Source organism: Populus nigra, chromosome 15 (assembly GCF_951802175.1).
Source record: "Populus nigra chromosome 15, ddPopNigr1.1, whole genome shotgun sequence".
NCBI classification, from domain to species: Eukaryota; Viridiplantae; Streptophyta; class Magnoliopsida; order Malpighiales; family Salicaceae; genus Populus; species Populus nigra.
The window spans coordinates 4,684,091-4,701,543 of record NC_084866.1 but is presented as its reverse complement, the minus strand read 5'-3'; the positions used below and the strand labels follow the sequence as shown (position 1 = coordinate 4,701,543).

Sequence of the window (17,453 nt, the reverse complement as noted above, 5' to 3'; positions counted from 1 at the left end):
TTGCAAGATTAGGTGTGATGTGTTGATTAGCACCAGTGTCAGGAAACCAATTGATTGAACCTATTGAGAAAATATTGCTCAACGCCAGATTTGCACTAGGCTGCTTGCTATGACTTTGAAGTTGAGCACATTGAGGGGCTGAGTGGCCGAATACTTGACATAATTGGCATCAGATATTAGACCACTGTGAAGAGCCATAATGCCCCTGTCTCGATGCCAATTTCCTTACCTCTAGTCATTATTGGAAGACTTATTGAAGCTGTGAAAATCAGACTTGGAAGCAGACCTTTGTCCTTTGTCGTTACTAGAATTGGGACACCACCCTTTATGAAAGTGTCCTCTGCCTTTACGAAAAGAACCAGAAGACTGATGTTGGGCAATAAGAGCTGAAGAGAGTTGGTTTGGCGTGGGTAGTAAAGGAGCATTGACAATAGCAACACCCATGGATTAAAGGGAGGTCTTGTGAATAAAACTAATGAATTAAGAGATGGCTATGAAGATTTACATACGAAAGAGATTCTACTTTGGTCATGAGACTTGTTACCAAGTTTTTGAACTCATCTCGAAGACCATAAAACACTTACAAATTAAAGTCTTTTAGTGAAATTGGCTGGCCAGCAACAACTAATTCATCAAATAATGCCTTTGCTTTTTGCATAAACATAGTGACCGAATCATCACCTTGTTGAAGATCTTGAAAGGAACCATGAAGTTTCATAATATGAGAATTAGATGGAGAAGCAAGAGCTTGCTCAAGAGTATGCCAAATATATTAAGAAGTTTGACAATCAACAATGGAGAACATCCATTGAAAGAGAAGAAAGTAGTGCACTTAGAATAAGTTGGTCCAGTTGTTTCCAATGAAGAAAAGAATGATTATCTTGAACAGAAATACCATCAACAACAACCACATGAGGAGAAGGACACGAGAAGAAGCCATCAACAAAGTGGGAAACACATTGTCCAAAGAGATATGACTTCATCTGTATTTGCCAATATAAGTAATTTTTGTTTGTAAGTTTTAGAGAAATAACTTAATAAGTATTGAAGAGTGGAACAATAACATCCACAGAAGAAAAATGGACGACAACAATAACAATAGAGGAAGTCTGCAAATTTGAAACATTCATGGTGGCAAGATTTTGGCCAACAATAGCAAGAGAAGAGTGCAGAATAGAGGAAGAGAAGTTCTGTAGAAGTACAATAGGAGCAGGGAAGCCTCCAAACCAGACAGGGAGGAGGAAGTTTGCACCGGTGGCTGAGGAGGAGAGGAAGTCTACACTGGTGGCTGAGAACAAGAGTCCATTGGAGAGAAGGAAAAAATAGTTTTAAATTGTTAGGGCTCTGATACCAAGTTGAGAATAATAGGAGGTTTAATCTATTAGTTAGCCAACCTTTTATATATATATATATATATATATATATATATATATATATTATTCTTGGAACTCCATTTATTGATATGATTACTCCATACAAAGCACATCATGACTGCATTACTTTCAAAATCAATAACATCAAACTTGTTTTTCCATTTCTAGAAAAATCTAAGACTAGAAATTTAAATTTGATCAAAGTGTGCTCTATCCATACATATCATATAAACGCATTAATTCATGGTAAACAATTCAAGGTTTGGCTAGATAACTAATGTTGGGATAATAATTCAAAACATAATTAAGACTCGTTAAAAATCGTTGCAACTGAGTTTTATCAGTAATTTTATCAGGAAATTTATTTGTAAAAGATAAAGATCTCTCTATGGGTGTTACAGTACCTTGGTATATATAATGGCCGAGGAAATGGACATGAGTTTGAAATAAAGAAATTTTTGATTTAGAGACAACTAAATTTGATCAAAGTGTGCTCTATCCATACATACATAAACGCATTAATTCATGGTAAACAATTTCAATTGCATGATTTAAAAAACCATGTTTCTTTTTGTTGCATTGAGAAACAATTACAAAATTCTGTTTTAAAAATAAAATTCACTGATTTACAAAATAAGATTGAACAACAAATTTGTTCCGACCTATCTAATGTTTTCTAGAAAAAAAAACAATACATTGTTGATCTTTCTTATAAAGATACTTTTTTAGAAATATATATATATATATATATATATATATATATATATATATATAGGGTAATGGACAATAGTTAATGTGGAGATTACAAAACTATAATAAGACATAATTTTTATCAATTTTCTTTATATTTCCTTAGTAAAATAGACAATATTAATATGGATTGAGTTGTTGACCTGTCATATAGGACTCAAATCCTTTTTTTTCCTTCAATACCAAATAATATGAACTATATTAATACAAACACTAGACCAAATACAAAGTATTTATGTGGATAGTGCATGGATTTAATTAAAAATATACATGCAACATTATTAGATTCTGGAAATAAAGTTTATCTTCCATCGAGAACTTGATTCCAGTACAACAAGCACAAGATACATGCAACTTAAGATAAATAGATACATCGAGCTTTGAAATTAAAGATCAAGAGAGTAAGGAAAACCAGTGGAAGGCAACCAACTAGCCCCACCAATGAAATTTCTAGCAATAAAGGGCTGTACCTCAATCGCACTAGAAACCACCTTGAAACCTTTCCAATTCACCCTATTGGCAGTGTTAGCTCCTGGTCCAGTATTCTGATACTCTCTATAGACCAATGTATCGAGAGCAAAGTCACCATCCCACTCAAACCAACCAGCAGGGTCTATAATATCGCTTATCTCTGTCTGCATTATGATAGTTCTTGAGTACAGCTTCCATGGTCTGCCTAAATATGAACGGAAACTGCTCTTCGCGGCTAGCAAATCTTGAGTTGCACCAATCCTGCATTTTTGGATTACTATGCCTGTGTTTTCATTAGGGTCATTGCGGCCTTGTGCTGTAACCATATTCTTTTGGCCTGGATTGGGGCGACGGGCATGTATGTCACAGTCTTGGAATACAGCTGCTGCGTTACCAAATATAAAATCTACAGAGCCAATTATGATGCAACTAACATAGAATTGGCGAAGTGAATGTACATAGAGGGTATCCTGGTATGCTATCATGCCACACCTATAGAATGCTGAGAGGTCTGATCCCACACGAATTGCAACAGCTTGGTGTTTTGATGGTCCTGCTGAATTTTGAAATGTTATATCCCTGGCCAAGAATCCGTCTCCAACAGCAGCTGCAAGACAATGAAACTCCTTAAACTATGTTTAAAACGTACCCAATAGTTTGCAGAAGAAATTGGACTTAATCATGAATTCAAACATACACTCAAATATAAAAAAAAAAACTAAAACAAAAAGAACTCAAGACCAAGCATGTTAATTCTTCGTTATATTTCCAGTTTTTCTATTTTCTTTGTGTCTTACTAATAACATTAAATTCTCCATTATCTTATTGTCTCAGTGAATAGCATTCAAACATCCACATTATATATATATGCTTCTCAAAATTGGAAATTGAAGAAAGTGTTTTTGGTATCACGATAGCTGTTGTTGTTGTAGTTTGAAAAATGTTGTTTTATAAAAAATACTTTTAGTTAAGGTTGGTTTGGAAAAATATATTTGGTTAAAACTGTGGTTGAAATTGAGGTTGAATAAAAAGTAATTTAATGTGTTTGGTTAAAAGAATGATTTTCAAATTGAGATTATAAAATAATATATATATATATATATATTAATGATTTTTAATTTAAATATTGTAGATTTAACTACTATTATTATATCATGAAATAAATAATATTGATATCAAATATTTTTTATTGTTTCATTAAACTATATGCAATTTCATCACGTACGAAATCTACCCAACAAGGACTATATTTTTCATGGTTTCTTAAGCGCGCAACAACATCAGGTAAAATATCATCAAGAATAAAATTTGGATTATGATCAAATTCTGCAAATGCCATGTCATCAAGTGATCTCCGTTTAATTTATGTAATGTCATTAAATAATGTTTAACACCAGTTTTTCAAATAAAACACAATTAAAAATAACAAATAATTTTTTTATTTTACTGGATCGGACCCGATTCAATGCATTTTTAACTTTGAACCACATTCGATTCGGCCGGCATGTGAATAATAGAGCCATGCTCTACTATTTAGTGGAGCATGGCTCTATTGTTTAATAATTTTTCCGCGTATAAGAAATAGCAAAATACAGCTTTAATAAACCTGCAACGTAACCTTAATAAATAATAGGTAATACCAAAAAAAATAATGGCTACAGATGACCCTCAACCACGATTTACATTACTAAACTACCACTAAATTTTGTTCGCGTAATTGCTGACTTTTCTTTATCTGAAATCATATCCAATCCACATCAGACCACGCGCCTAAATCATCTAAACATCACATCAATTGTAAAAAAACAACGTCCCATATCTAACTATGACCTGTTAATGCAGTTGTTTTATCTAAAATTTTGAAAGATCCAAAATACATTTATATATACTTCTCAAAATACAAATTGGAAATTGTTTCTGCATTTATTACGCCATGCAAATTCTAACCATCTGGCAGCTGGCATCAGTAAAAGCTCCAGGCCAAGCCCGTTCATTTCCGGTCCCCATAACTAAGGCAGGAGGCACCATCTACTAGCTACCATCTTTGGTGGCTTCGATGTTTTAGGAAAGTATGTACACGTAACATTAGGCTATTTTTGTCGATTAGCATATATTTTTTTAAAGAAAATATTAGAGAAATAACATATTTTTTTTAAAAAATAATAAAATAACGTAGTTTATATATATTTTAATTGTAAGAAAGTAATATTCAGAATCATAACATTTTTTAAAAAATATGAAATGAGTTGCCTACGAGAAGAGAAGAGAGAGGAGAGAGAAAAAAATAACAAAAGAGACCTTGGAGGCATAACAAAGCTTTGATTATGATACCATTGGCTTCATAAAAAAAAAATCAGCAAGACGAATTCAACGACACCAAGAAAGGCCACTAATGGTAACCTGAGTGTGCCACACTTATGATCTAGAGATAACTAGTGACCCACTTGGGTCACCGTTGGTGATCTTCATTGGTGTTGTTGAATTTATCTTATCGATACTATTTTTTATGATACTAGTGGTGTTGTAATTAAGATGAGAGAGAAAAATAAAGAAAGAAAAAATAAAACGACATTGGAGGCAAACCAAATCTCTGCGTGCGATACTCGTACCATAAAAAGAGATAAAATATTATAGAATGTATATCATGTATATATATGTATAGGGATTAATGTAGAATTATTCCAACGTTGTGATTCCTACAATTACTGTCGTGTACTGCCACATATATATAAATAGAAAAGGTTGGCTAAGATACAACTCAAGTCATTTTATTATTCTCAACTTGGTATCAGAGCCCTAAATAAATTAAAACACTTCCTCTCCCCTCTGCAAGGGACTCCTCATCGTAGCCTCCAGCTTCCTCCTCTACCTCTATTCTGCCGTGGCCACAACTTATAGATGGTGGCCACACCCTTTTTAACCTAAACAATACTCTGTTGCAGCCTTCTTCTGCTGCTGTTTCTGCAGCTTCTGCCCTACCATTGTCTCCCTCTCGCATACTCACCAAATCATCTCTCTCAAGTTAACAAACACCAATTATCTATATTGGTGAATGCAGATGAAACAGTATCTCCTAGGCCAAGGAGTTTTCGGGTTTGTTGATGGCTCAAACTCTTGCCCTTCTCCACACGTTCTTACTGTTGATAGTACCTCTCTTCAAGTAAATTAGTGCTTTCTTCATTAGAAACAACATGACCAACTTATTCTAAGTGCTTTGATTTCTTCGTTATCCATGAAAGTTCTCCATCTTATTGTTGACTGCAAGTTTTGTCTAGCTCACACTTGAGCAAGCTCTAGCTTCCACATCAAATTCTCGTATTATGCAACTTTATGGCTCCCTTTAAGATCTTCAACAAGATGATAAGTCGGTAACTTAATTTATGCAAAAAGATAAGGCATTATTTGATGAGTTAGTTGCTACTGGCCGACCTGTTTTGTTGGAGGATTTCAACTTATATATGTTTCATGGCCTTCAAAGAGAGTTTAAGGACTTAGTAATTGTAATATCCCACATTGACAGGTAAGGGTTGCTAATATGTTGTACATGTTTTGGGGCATCAGGCTCATAAGTGGGCTCGCGTCTCCAGGAACAAAACTGTGAGGGCGGTAAGGCCTAAAGCGAAAAATATACAGCATGTTGGCTGGGCTGTTACAGTAACAAGCCTAGTGACCAAGGCAGAACCTCTCTTGTATGCTGATCTTCATAGTCATCTTCTAACACATGGATTTCTTCACAAAATGTTCCTTCTATCCATGGGGTTTACTGTCATCAATGCACATTTATTGCCCATGCCCAATAACCCCCCTTCAGCCTTTATCTCTCAAAGACAGTCCTTTAGAAATTTTGGTCGCAACAGGGGCCGTTTCCATAGAGGATGGCGTCCCAACCAGTTCAGCAGCAGAGGGAACAGGTTTGCTGCGTCCATACCAGATTTCCTCAGCCTCCATAGCTCCTCCAACAGTGATGGCAAACAAGGCAATTGACAGGGAAATTGGCAGCGCAACAAGGGGCAGAATACACGCTGCCAATTGTGCCAAATATATGGCTAAACAACCCTTCACTGCCCTCAATTTCAACACCGGGGCTATTGATGAAACCATATTATTTGATAGTTTTACCCACATTTACCTAGTGTTTTGCTTATGTTTTATATATAAAATTCCTTGATATTCTTTGTTTTATGTTTTGAAGGCACTTTTAAATGAAAGATTAAAAAAGAAGTAAATTGGAGATAATTGACAAATTTGACCTCCAGTCGATATTTTATGCAGAGTTTGAGTTATAGAGGTTGAAAAGAAGTGATTCTAATGTAATTAGAAAGCTAACATCCATACCTTTTTACACATATAAGGAAAGAAAAATAAAAAGTGAAAGAGAATGAAAATCATAGCCTTCAAAGTCAAATCTCGCATTCTGCTAGTTTTGACTTTCGACCATGCCGACTTGAATATCTTGAGCTACATAAGTCCATTTGATGAAAAATCAGTTTTGTTGGATTCCTGACTCGAAGACCTATCAGCTTACCAAATTTTAGCAGAAAAAGAGCTTATATGATAGAGATATGATTTTTCTAAGATGACATATGAATTCTGCCAGAAGACAGGTTTTGTGAAGAAACAAGTCCATAGTACTTCTTAAAAGTCAAAGCTTGAAGATTTTATGTAAGGCTATTGCTCCTTTTTTAGGAAAATAGTTGTTGAAAGGCTTAAATGTAAATTGTCTAGTTAGGAAAGGACTATTTTGTAGAAAAAGGATTAAGGTTTCCTAAGATATAAAAAGAAAGAGAAAAAGGAAAAGAAGGGACAACTAGCCAAGCGAGAAAAAACACACATTCCTCCAACAGAACCCGAAATCATGTTTTCTTCATTAATTGTTCAGTATACATGCAAAGCTAAACTTTTTTTCTTGGTTACAAGGACACAAAAACCTTCGGATTTCAAGAACTGTGAGATTTATTTTACCTTTTCTTTTTAGTTTATATGATGAATATGTTTGTTTTCCTATACTTATTTTTCCTATGATTGTTCATTTTAATTTCTAGAGCAAATTCTAAGTTAATATTGTAGATAATCTATTGCTAAGTTCGATATCAAAACCGGAGTTGTGGTATATGAACTTGTGAAGTAACTGAGTTTAAATTAAATTACTATTGCGGACATTGTGGTTGTTTGATGGTTAGGATTAGTTATACAACGAATCTATTAACTAATCAACATAAGAAAAGATAAATATTTAGAGTATAAGTTGACATTTCATTTCCATAATCAGTTCTGATTTCTGTAGGTGGATGTTTACTTGCGACTAAAGTTTGTTTTTCTTGATAAATTTTGATTTTCTTTGATTTAGCATTGATTTCTTTTTTCTGTTTACTTTTGCTTTAGCCTAGATAATCTCCAACCCCTTCCAAAATTCCATATCATTTAGCATAAAAATATGACTTGAAGTTTCCTCGTGGGATCAACCCCTTACTTGTTCTATACTATCTTGTTTATTTAAGTTAGGGTAATTAATTTGTTCGACCACGACAATGCAATACCTATAGACAGCAGCCTAGTGCAAATCTGGCACTGAGAAATGTCTCCTCAACAGGTACTGCCGATTGGTTTCTGGACACTGGTGCAAATGAATACATTACATCTGATCTTGTAACTTTGGTTGCTTCAAGACCATATCTTTGTAATGATAATTTGCATATTGGTGATGATAAGAGACTTTCCATATCCTATAGCGGTCATACTAAAATATATACACCACATCGTTCTCTCACTTTGTCTAACGTTCTTCATGTTCTGCATATTACGAAACGTTTGCTTTCTATTTAAAAATTCTGTCTCGATAATAATGTTTCTTTTGAATTTCACTCGTTTGTATTTTATGTCAAGAATCTCAACACCAATGAAGTACTCCTCTCAAGTCAGAGTAAAGATAGTTTCCATACTTTATCCAAGTCTTTTGTCACGTTAGTTTCCCAAGCCTACTGGTCTCCTTGCATCTCTGCTTCTACAGATTTATGGCATCGTTAACTAGGTCATCCTACTTATTGTATTTTTCAATTATTAGTCTAAAAAAATAAGATTATTTGTAATAACAAACGTTTTAATTTTCAATATCAAAGTTGTCCATTAGAAAAATCATCGTGTCTGTCTTTAGGACCTACGGGTCATAAAACTTCTGCTCTGTTTGAATTAATTTTTAGTGATGTATGGGGTCCTACTCTTTTTTCTTTGAATGACTATTGTTATTTTGTTATCTTTGTTGATGTATATATAAAATACATATGGTATTACCCTTTTGTTGCCAAGTCTGATGTTTATTCTGTCTTTCACCAATTTAAGACTCTCGTTGAGCATCAATTTTTATTAAAAATAAAATCTGTTGAAACTGATTGGGGCGGTGAATACTACAAACTATCCACTTTCTTTCAGACCATTGGTATTTATCATCGTTTGATTTGTCTTCACACTCACGAATAAAATGACATAGTAGAAAGTTGTCATAGACATATTGTAGAAACCAGACTTACTCTTTTAGGACAATGTAGAGCACCATTCTGATTTTGGAACTATGCCTTTGAAACTTCTATTTATCTTATAAATCACATGCCTACTCTTGTTCTTGTAAATAAATCCCCATTTGATTTTCTGTTTCAACGTTCTCCTGATTATTATTTTTTGCAAACTTTTGGGTGTCTCTGCTTTCCTTTCTTGTGTCCTTATAACAATCATAAATTAGATTTTCATTCCTCTCCATGTGTGTTTTTTGGTTACAACTCCTCTCACCTTGGTCATCAATGTCTTAACATTGCATCTCAACACATTTATATCTCTCGTCATGTCTGTTTTCATGAACATGTGTTTCCATTTACTAATTCTGAACAGATTGCAAAGGTTTCAGTTACTCCCTCCATCCAACCTGTCACTACCCTCCTCCCAAATCTGCTATATTCATCAATGTTTAACACCCCTACAGCCCCTCACCATCCTTCCTTCACCACTGCTCTACCACCCCTCTCTGCTCACTCGCCACAACCTCAACTCTTCCCTTCCCCACCACATGCATGTTTGTCTAACCATTCTAATGCAGGTACAACTTGTCGATTGGTCTCCTTTAGTTTCTAGCATGACACCTCTGCTGGTGTTGGGACAATCCCCTGCTTCTTCTTATTTTGCCAGCGCCAAAGCTGCTACAGATTCTACCTCTATTGTGAGTCCCACATTTGCTGCCAGTCCTTTGCTTGCAGCAGATTCTTCCTTTGTCCTTTTAGCTGACCTGAATTTGGTGGTTGATTTCTCTTCTTATCCATTGCATTAAGGCACCTCATTTTCATTGTCTTCTCCTGCATCACCACCCTTAGTTAACAGACATCCTATGGTTCTTCGGCCGTGGTAGTCGAAGACAATAAATCTGGTTGCTTCTAATGTCGCTGTTATTACTTCATCTCGTGTAATGCTCTCTTCCACCTCTGAACCTCTTGTATTCTCTGATCCTGACAGGTATGTGGTTTAGCATAATGATATGTGTGATGAGATCAAGACCTTGCGCTCTAATCACACTTAGTCTTTAGTTCCCTTTCATCCTTCGATAAATGTTGTTGGCAGTAGATAAGTGTATCAAATCAAGTGTCATGTTGACGAAACATTGAGCGTTATAAAGCACGCCTAGTTGCTAGAGGCTTTACCCAACAAGAAGACATTGATTATTCTGAAACTTTCAGTCCAGTTACTAAATAGGCCACCATCAGGTTAGTCTTCTCCATTGCGGTTTCACACAATTGGAAGATTCATCAACTTGATATTCATAATGCCTTTCTCAATGGTTTTTTTTTATTGAAGAGGTCTATATGAAACAACCTCTAGGTTTTGTTGACTCTACTCTTCCATCTCATATGTGTAGATTGCACAAGTCATTGTATGATTTAAAATAGGCACCACGGGTATGGTACACTCATCTTAGTGGTTTTCTGCTCTTCATTGGTTTTCATGCCTCCAAGGTTGACATCTCTTTGTTTATCTTGTTTGATGGTACTAATATCTTTTATCTTTTGGTGTATGTTGATGATATTCTGCTTACGGGTAGCAACTCTGCTATGCTCTATCACCTAATATAGTTACTGAGCTCTAAATCCAAGCTTCGTGACTTAGGTGCAGTTCACTACTTTCTAGGTATTAAAGTTCAGTTTACAAGTATGAGTTTGATGTTGTGTCATCACAAATATATTCTCTGATCTTACATGGTTTCATCAAATTATGGGTGCTCTTCAATATCTTACCTTTACTCGAACAAATATCTGCTTTGCTGTTAAAGAGTTTGTTAGTTTATGCATGCTCTTACAGATTCTCATTGGGTCGCCGTTAAACGTATTCTATGCTACCTTAAAGGTACAACATCTTATGGTTTCCATATCACTTAAGGTTCCTCCCTTGCTCTACATGGTTTTACAGATGCAGATTGAGCTAGTAGTATTGATGATCGCAAATCTATGTACGGGTGGTTACCTTATCTTCTTTGGTCAGACGACAATCTCATGGAAGTCCAGCAAGTAACACACAATTGCTCGTTCTTCTATTGAGGCTGAGTATAAAGCCTCAGCAGACGGTACTACTAAGGTCATCTGACTTCAATATTTGTTAATAGATCTACAGGTTCCCTTTTGTCTCTGGTCCCACCATTTGGCGTGATAACCTTGGCGCCACCTATCTCTCAGCGAATCCTATTTTCCATGCTCTTACTAAACATGTTGAGGTGGATTATCACTTTGTACGAGATCGAGTTGCAAAGAAAGAGATTCAAATTTGTTTTATTCCCTCTCAAGATCAACTTGCAGATGTCTTCACTAAGCCCATATCTGCTGCTTCTTTTACTACGTTTTGTTATAAGCTTCAGGTCGATCCTCCACACTCGGCTTAAGGGAGCATATTATAGAATGTATAACATGTATATAGGAATTAATGTAGGATTATTCTAATGTTTTAATTCCTACAGTTACTGCTGTGTGCTGCCATATATATATATATATGATCGGTTGGCTAAGATACAACTCAAGTCATTCTATTATTCTTAACTGAGAAAATGAAAGAAATAAACAAAGAAAAAGACACTAGAAGAACAAAAAAGTTCTATTTATAACACCACCAGTACTATCAGAAAGATCATGATAAGACAAAACTAACAACATTAAAGAAAATTACCAACATTTATTCGAGTGAGTCATACTTGTTGTTAAAGGCAAGTGAGCCATCAACCACTTTTGGGAGGTAAGTGTGACATACTTGAATTATTATTGGTAACCTTTATTAATATCATAGAATTCGTTTTGTCGATATTTTTCATATGATATATATTAGTGGGGTCATCTCTTTCCTCTTTGCAACTCATTTTATATTTTATTTTAAAATATTATAAATTTTAATAACAACAAGTTTAAATATTATATTTTTTTTATTTATGATATGTACAAACTATGTTATTTTATATAAAAAAAACACATGCTATTTTTAAAAAGAAAAAACCTACGAATTATGAGTTCTATCCATATCAGCTCTTGCAAATCGAAGTCAATATCGTCCTGCTATGTCCAGTTCTGTTGTCCTAATTAAACTTTTTGACCAGCACTAGAATAGCAGTGACCGACATTTTTTAAGAGCAAAACTAAATAACACAATAGCCTTGGTTTAGTATAACCATCAATTGGAACAATCATGAGTCATTAATGAATGCACAATCACATTTGGGTACTTATTAATAGTGTTCTTGACTATTGTGGCTTTTCGATCTAAGCATGTGATTACAGACAAGGCAAAAGCTAAATATAAGCACATTAAGCTGCTATTTTTTGCTCTAAATACTACTAGTAATAACTGAGGAAATATTTGGAAAACATAATCCAATTGAGTTGTATAGAGAAGACTCACCAACAGTTGCAGAGTTGAATGTGGTGCTGCCATCAACCACATTCCTACTAGCAGTAATGATAGTAGTTGTCCTTCCATCACCCATGAACATAATATTGGTTTTACTCCTTGGCAAATCCACATTCTCTCTATAAACCCCTGCTTTAATCCTTATAATGTATCTGCTACTACTTCTTTCTGGTGCAGCCGCCACTGCCTCAGACACTGTCCGGTAGTTTCCACTCCCATCCGCGGCCACAACAACATTAGGAGTCACAGTTGTTGCCTGCAGCAGCCTCCGGTCCCCTGCTGACAACCATTCAGGCCATTCTGTTCCGTTTTCCTCTTCAAGCTTCCTGCCTGACGATAGAGCTTGCTCCTTAGCCATGTCCGTGTCAGTTACGTTCTTGATTATTGCCAATGCAATGCTACTCATGTGGTAAACATGCATTTCTTCATCTATAAATAGTTCACGAACCTATCAAGGAAACAGCAGATATGAAAAAAGGGAATCTATAGTACTTTTTGCCTCATTCTAGAAGTATCTATAACATAATAATTTGAACCTTTTTATCTGCTTTGTCATGAGAGAAACCGTCAAGGCAAGTTTCTTGGTTAGTCATTGCAGCACTGAGTAGAATCTTGAGGTCATCAGCGTGTACTGATGAGGACTTTTTTAAAGATGGATGGTCTTGGAGTTCCTGATAAGCCTTGGAGAGTTGATCTAGAGTTTCATTTAACATTACTAGACAGTCATGGAGGGCAGTGTTTTGTCGCTCTGTGAAGCTCCTTCGGGTAGAGGTGAGTTTCTGAATTTTGTAATAGCTATGCTGGGTAGCGGACATGGTTCGATTCAACGACAGATCTATTACATCCTTTTTGCTCTTTATCTTGCTTTTAGCATCTGGTACAGCTGATAATGCTGAGAAGCACAGGTGCGGGTACAATGTACTACTGCATGAGGATTTCAGGATGGTATGAGCTACTTGGTGGTCATTGTTAGATTCGGTGGAATTCTTACTTGAGGTTACACCGGCAACTATGCTAACAATGGCAGTGACTAGTAGGATAGATGAAAAGAAGCTCAAGAAGAGCCTTTTCTTGTTCTTTAATGTGTTGTGGTTGTCGGAGCTCGACATTATCAGAGCAAGAAAAATTTTCTTGCTGCTGCCTATTTAGGAATGAAGGAAGCGTGTGAGCAGATTGTGGTGGACAGGACAACAAGATATTTTTCCCCTCTTATAGGGAGGCGATCTGAGTAGATGAAGTAAAGTAACATTATTTTGCCTGTTTTTTTTTTAATTTATTTATTTAGAATGCACTAAAAAGTAAAAACTTGAACTAAGGGTGAGGTAAAGACTTTTCCTTTGCTCTGATGCTAGAGCATCTCGCATATTCGATCATAACAGTGGTTGTCTAACATGGTGAGTAAATGGTAACACATGTTGCCTGCCAACCTAAGGCCCATGTCCTAATCCTTGAAATAAATGTTAGTAGCCCCAATGTCCTTCTGAACGGGACCGAACAGACAAGGTAGTGGATGATCATTGCAGATATTTTTGATGTCTGAAGCTTGTTTGTTTGTTGGTACTACAAAAGTTTCATGTTTCTTCTTTCGATTAAGAGAAACATTTTGAGGGAAAACTTAACCAATTGCGTTTTTCAAATTCATGTCCATCAAATGGTTTTAACATTAACTACTCATGTCACTTTGGCATGATGCCATGTAAATTCCTCCAGCATTAAAGAAATGGGAGGATTTAGAGAAAAATCAAGAGCGACTACTATAATATAGCTCAAGACCCCAAATGAACTTCAAGTAAATCAAATATTAGATTTTCTTAAACAGATTGGTTCAGCACAGTGCAAGACGATGGCATTACAATCTTATCGAGCCCAATCTTCTACAAGGTTTAAGGAAAAGAGATTAAATAAGAGAACTGCGTATTTTTTTAATCGTAGGGAAGAATGCAAACATCCATTTCTCTATTATGTTAAATTGTGTTTTCTTTGGCATGTTCAAGGTTGGTCTATTTTTTTAGGTTCTTATTGTATTGTTTTGCTTTTGATCTAGGTTTCGGATTGACTTTTTAGGTTTTATGATTTTCAAAATATTTTTTTAATTAATTGTTTGGGATTAGGTTTCTCCCCAATTTTTGGCCACTACTAGCTCATATAACCCCGTATCTTGTTCAACCATCTTTCTCCACCACACACCACAATCTTTCCTTCTTGTGGAAACCATCGTTTCTTAACAACCATCTTGCATATGTTAATAATGTAATCAATGATTTTTTGATAATTAGCTTGATGTATTTGATTTTTATTGTTATAGTTAATAATGTAAGCAATGGCTTCTTGACAATTTGTTTGATGTATTTGATTTGTAAAGCTATAATAGTATTCTTGTGTCTTAGATGTGTTCATTGCATATATAGATTCCAGTCGATTGATTGTGCAACAAAAGTGCTATTAAATCTCTTATTTTACATATATATATTTATTATTTTTGTTTGGATTTTGCATAATAATTGAGGTGCAAGTTTGATTGAATGCTTTTTCTATAGGTTTTTAGAACTTAAATAAATTATTTTAAAAAATTTTTAGGTCGGAATTTGAAATGATAAATTGAAGAGAAATTTAATTGAAAATTAAATCTAATTATGGTTCAAAGAAATACTTTAAATTCGCTTCGAAAATCATTTTCATTCCAATCCTAGAAAAAGGTTAATGCATGATTCATTAATTTGAAGTCCAAACTTGGTTCATGCTATGTGCAAACTCCAACCATCAAACATTTAAGATTTTAATGCCAATTTTAGCTCAAATAATTAATACATTCCTTGTTTGATGCCTAAATTCATCTCCCAAAACACCCTAAATTTAGCCCCCAAATCAGTCCAAAACAACATATAATCATACAAGTCCACACAACAATAATATTATTTTGAATAATTTATTGATCAAAGAGGAAAAGCTAGAGAGGACAATATTACATTGTTTTGGGTCAAAAAAGAAGAAGAAAGAAACTTCTCACAAAGAAGAAAAAATGTGCTACAAAGTCTTCTTCAAGTTAACCTAATTTAACTCTCAAGAATAGTCTTAGATGCGTTGTTCATAAATTTTGACTTAAATTTTGAAATGAGTTATTCTTTAATGATCTAAAAAGATAACAAAACTATTTATAAATATGTATTGAATATACATCTCTAAAAAAAATAAAAAAAAAATCGAATTGCTGTTCAAAGTTAATTAAATTTGTGTCAAAATTACCTCATTTGTTGCTGAAAAAATAGTCTTTGATGTTTAGAAGATTGAGTCAAGATTATCTCCAATAAGTTAGGAAGTTAGTTGCAAATCAACTCCTTTTCTGTTAAAATCTTGTCATTATTTTTCTAAAATTTGTTATCAGAACTCCTGTATAAAAGAATGATTCAATCAATAAAAATATGTATTTTGCAGTCACAATAACAACTATACTATATTACCGGTTTTACTCTGTTCTTTAGTGTCTCTATACTATCAAAAACTGCACAACCAAACCCAAAAAAGGGACCTAGCCAAACAATACATGCAACTATGCAAAGATGAGGAGGCCTTCTACAAACAGAAATCCAGGATACAATGGCTCCAGCATGGTGATAGGAGCACACAATTCTTCCATAAATCCTTGCTGCATCGACAGGCTCGAAACATAATTATTTGCCTAATGGATGAGGCAGGGAACCATATTAAGGACCCACCAACCTTAGGGAACATGGCAGCAAACTACTTTGAAGAACTCCTAACAGCTCCCACCCCTCCTATTGAAAGTAACATCACCCAGCTCTTCCCTAATGCCATTTCAGATGCATCAATCTTAGAGCTTTCTCAACCTATCACCCGACCCAGATGGATACACCGCCTTCTTCTTTAAACACTGCTGGAATAATCTTGAGGCAGACTTTACAAGCGCAATCAAGTTCTTCTTTCCAAGCAACACCTTACCTAGATGTGTTAATGCCACTAGAATAGCCTTAGTCCCAAAGGTTGAGAACCCCTCATGCATGAATGACTACCGCCCCATCTCTTGCTGTAATGTTACGTATAAATGCATCTCTAAAATTATTACAGCTAGAATAAAGCCTGCCCTATCGAACATTATTGGCCCCTCTCAATCGGCCTTTTTTCTTGGTAGGCGGATCTATGATGCCATCCTTCTTACACAGGAGTTAATGCACAACTACCATTTTAGCAAACGTCCTGCCCGATGTGCCCTGAAGATAGACTTAAGCAAGGATTTCGACACTGTTAGCTAGCCATTCATCCTTGCAAGCCTTTTCGCTATTGGTATCCCCCAATGCATGATAACCTGGATCCGCATCTGCATTACCTCAGCTCACTTCACCATTAATATGAATGGGGAGCTGCATGGTTTCTTTAAATCCTGTTAGAAAACGTGCTTAGAACTGCTGTTGTTGGAGTCATAAACATTGTTTAGTAGTTTGAAATATTTCAAACCTGTTCCTATTTCTTTGTTTTCAGTTATTTCTTATGTTATCCATGATTGTGATCATGGCGTAATCTTAGGACCATAATGTTAGTGGGTTGTTATTAATCAAGCTTTAGATTGTAATGCTTCAGACGTTAATATTGTATTCAGTTTCCAGCTTCAAAATATATGGCTCTCATTTTCTATTTTTCTTTACTGCAGCAATACTCTGTTTCTTCTTTCTTTATTCTAAAACAACTACAAATCCTCTAGGGGCATTCGCCAAGGAGACCCCCTCTCACCCTACTTATTTGTCCTTGCAATGGAAGGGCTGGGGGGGGGGGGGGTATACTTCATAAGGCCACCCAAAACCCCAAATTCAGCTTTCATTGGAGATGCAAGAAAAATGCAATCACTCATCTTTGTTTTGCAGATGACTTGATGATGTTCTATCATGCTAGTAAAGACTCAGTGGAGATCTTGAAGTCATCTTTGGA

At 35.2% G+C, this 17,453-nt stretch overlaps 1 protein-coding gene across 1 annotated transcript; it reads right to left on the bottom strand.

The window, feature by feature from the left end:
• Positions 1–2,355: 2,355 nt before the first annotated feature.
• On the bottom strand, positions 2,356–13,708 carry LOC133674260 (pectinesterase-like). Its single transcript, XM_062095289.1, has 3 exons — positions 13,052–13,708; positions 12,507–12,963; positions 2,356–3,201 (listed from the first exon to the last, which is right to left on the bottom strand). The coding sequence occupies exons 1-3, from the start codon at positions 13,622–13,624 to the stop codon at positions 2,510–2,512; spliced, it is 1,722 nt and encodes a 573-aa protein (XP_061951273.1). The 5' UTR covers positions 13,625–13,708; the 3' UTR covers positions 2,356–2,509.
• Positions 13,709–17,453: the final 3,745 nt, after the last annotated feature.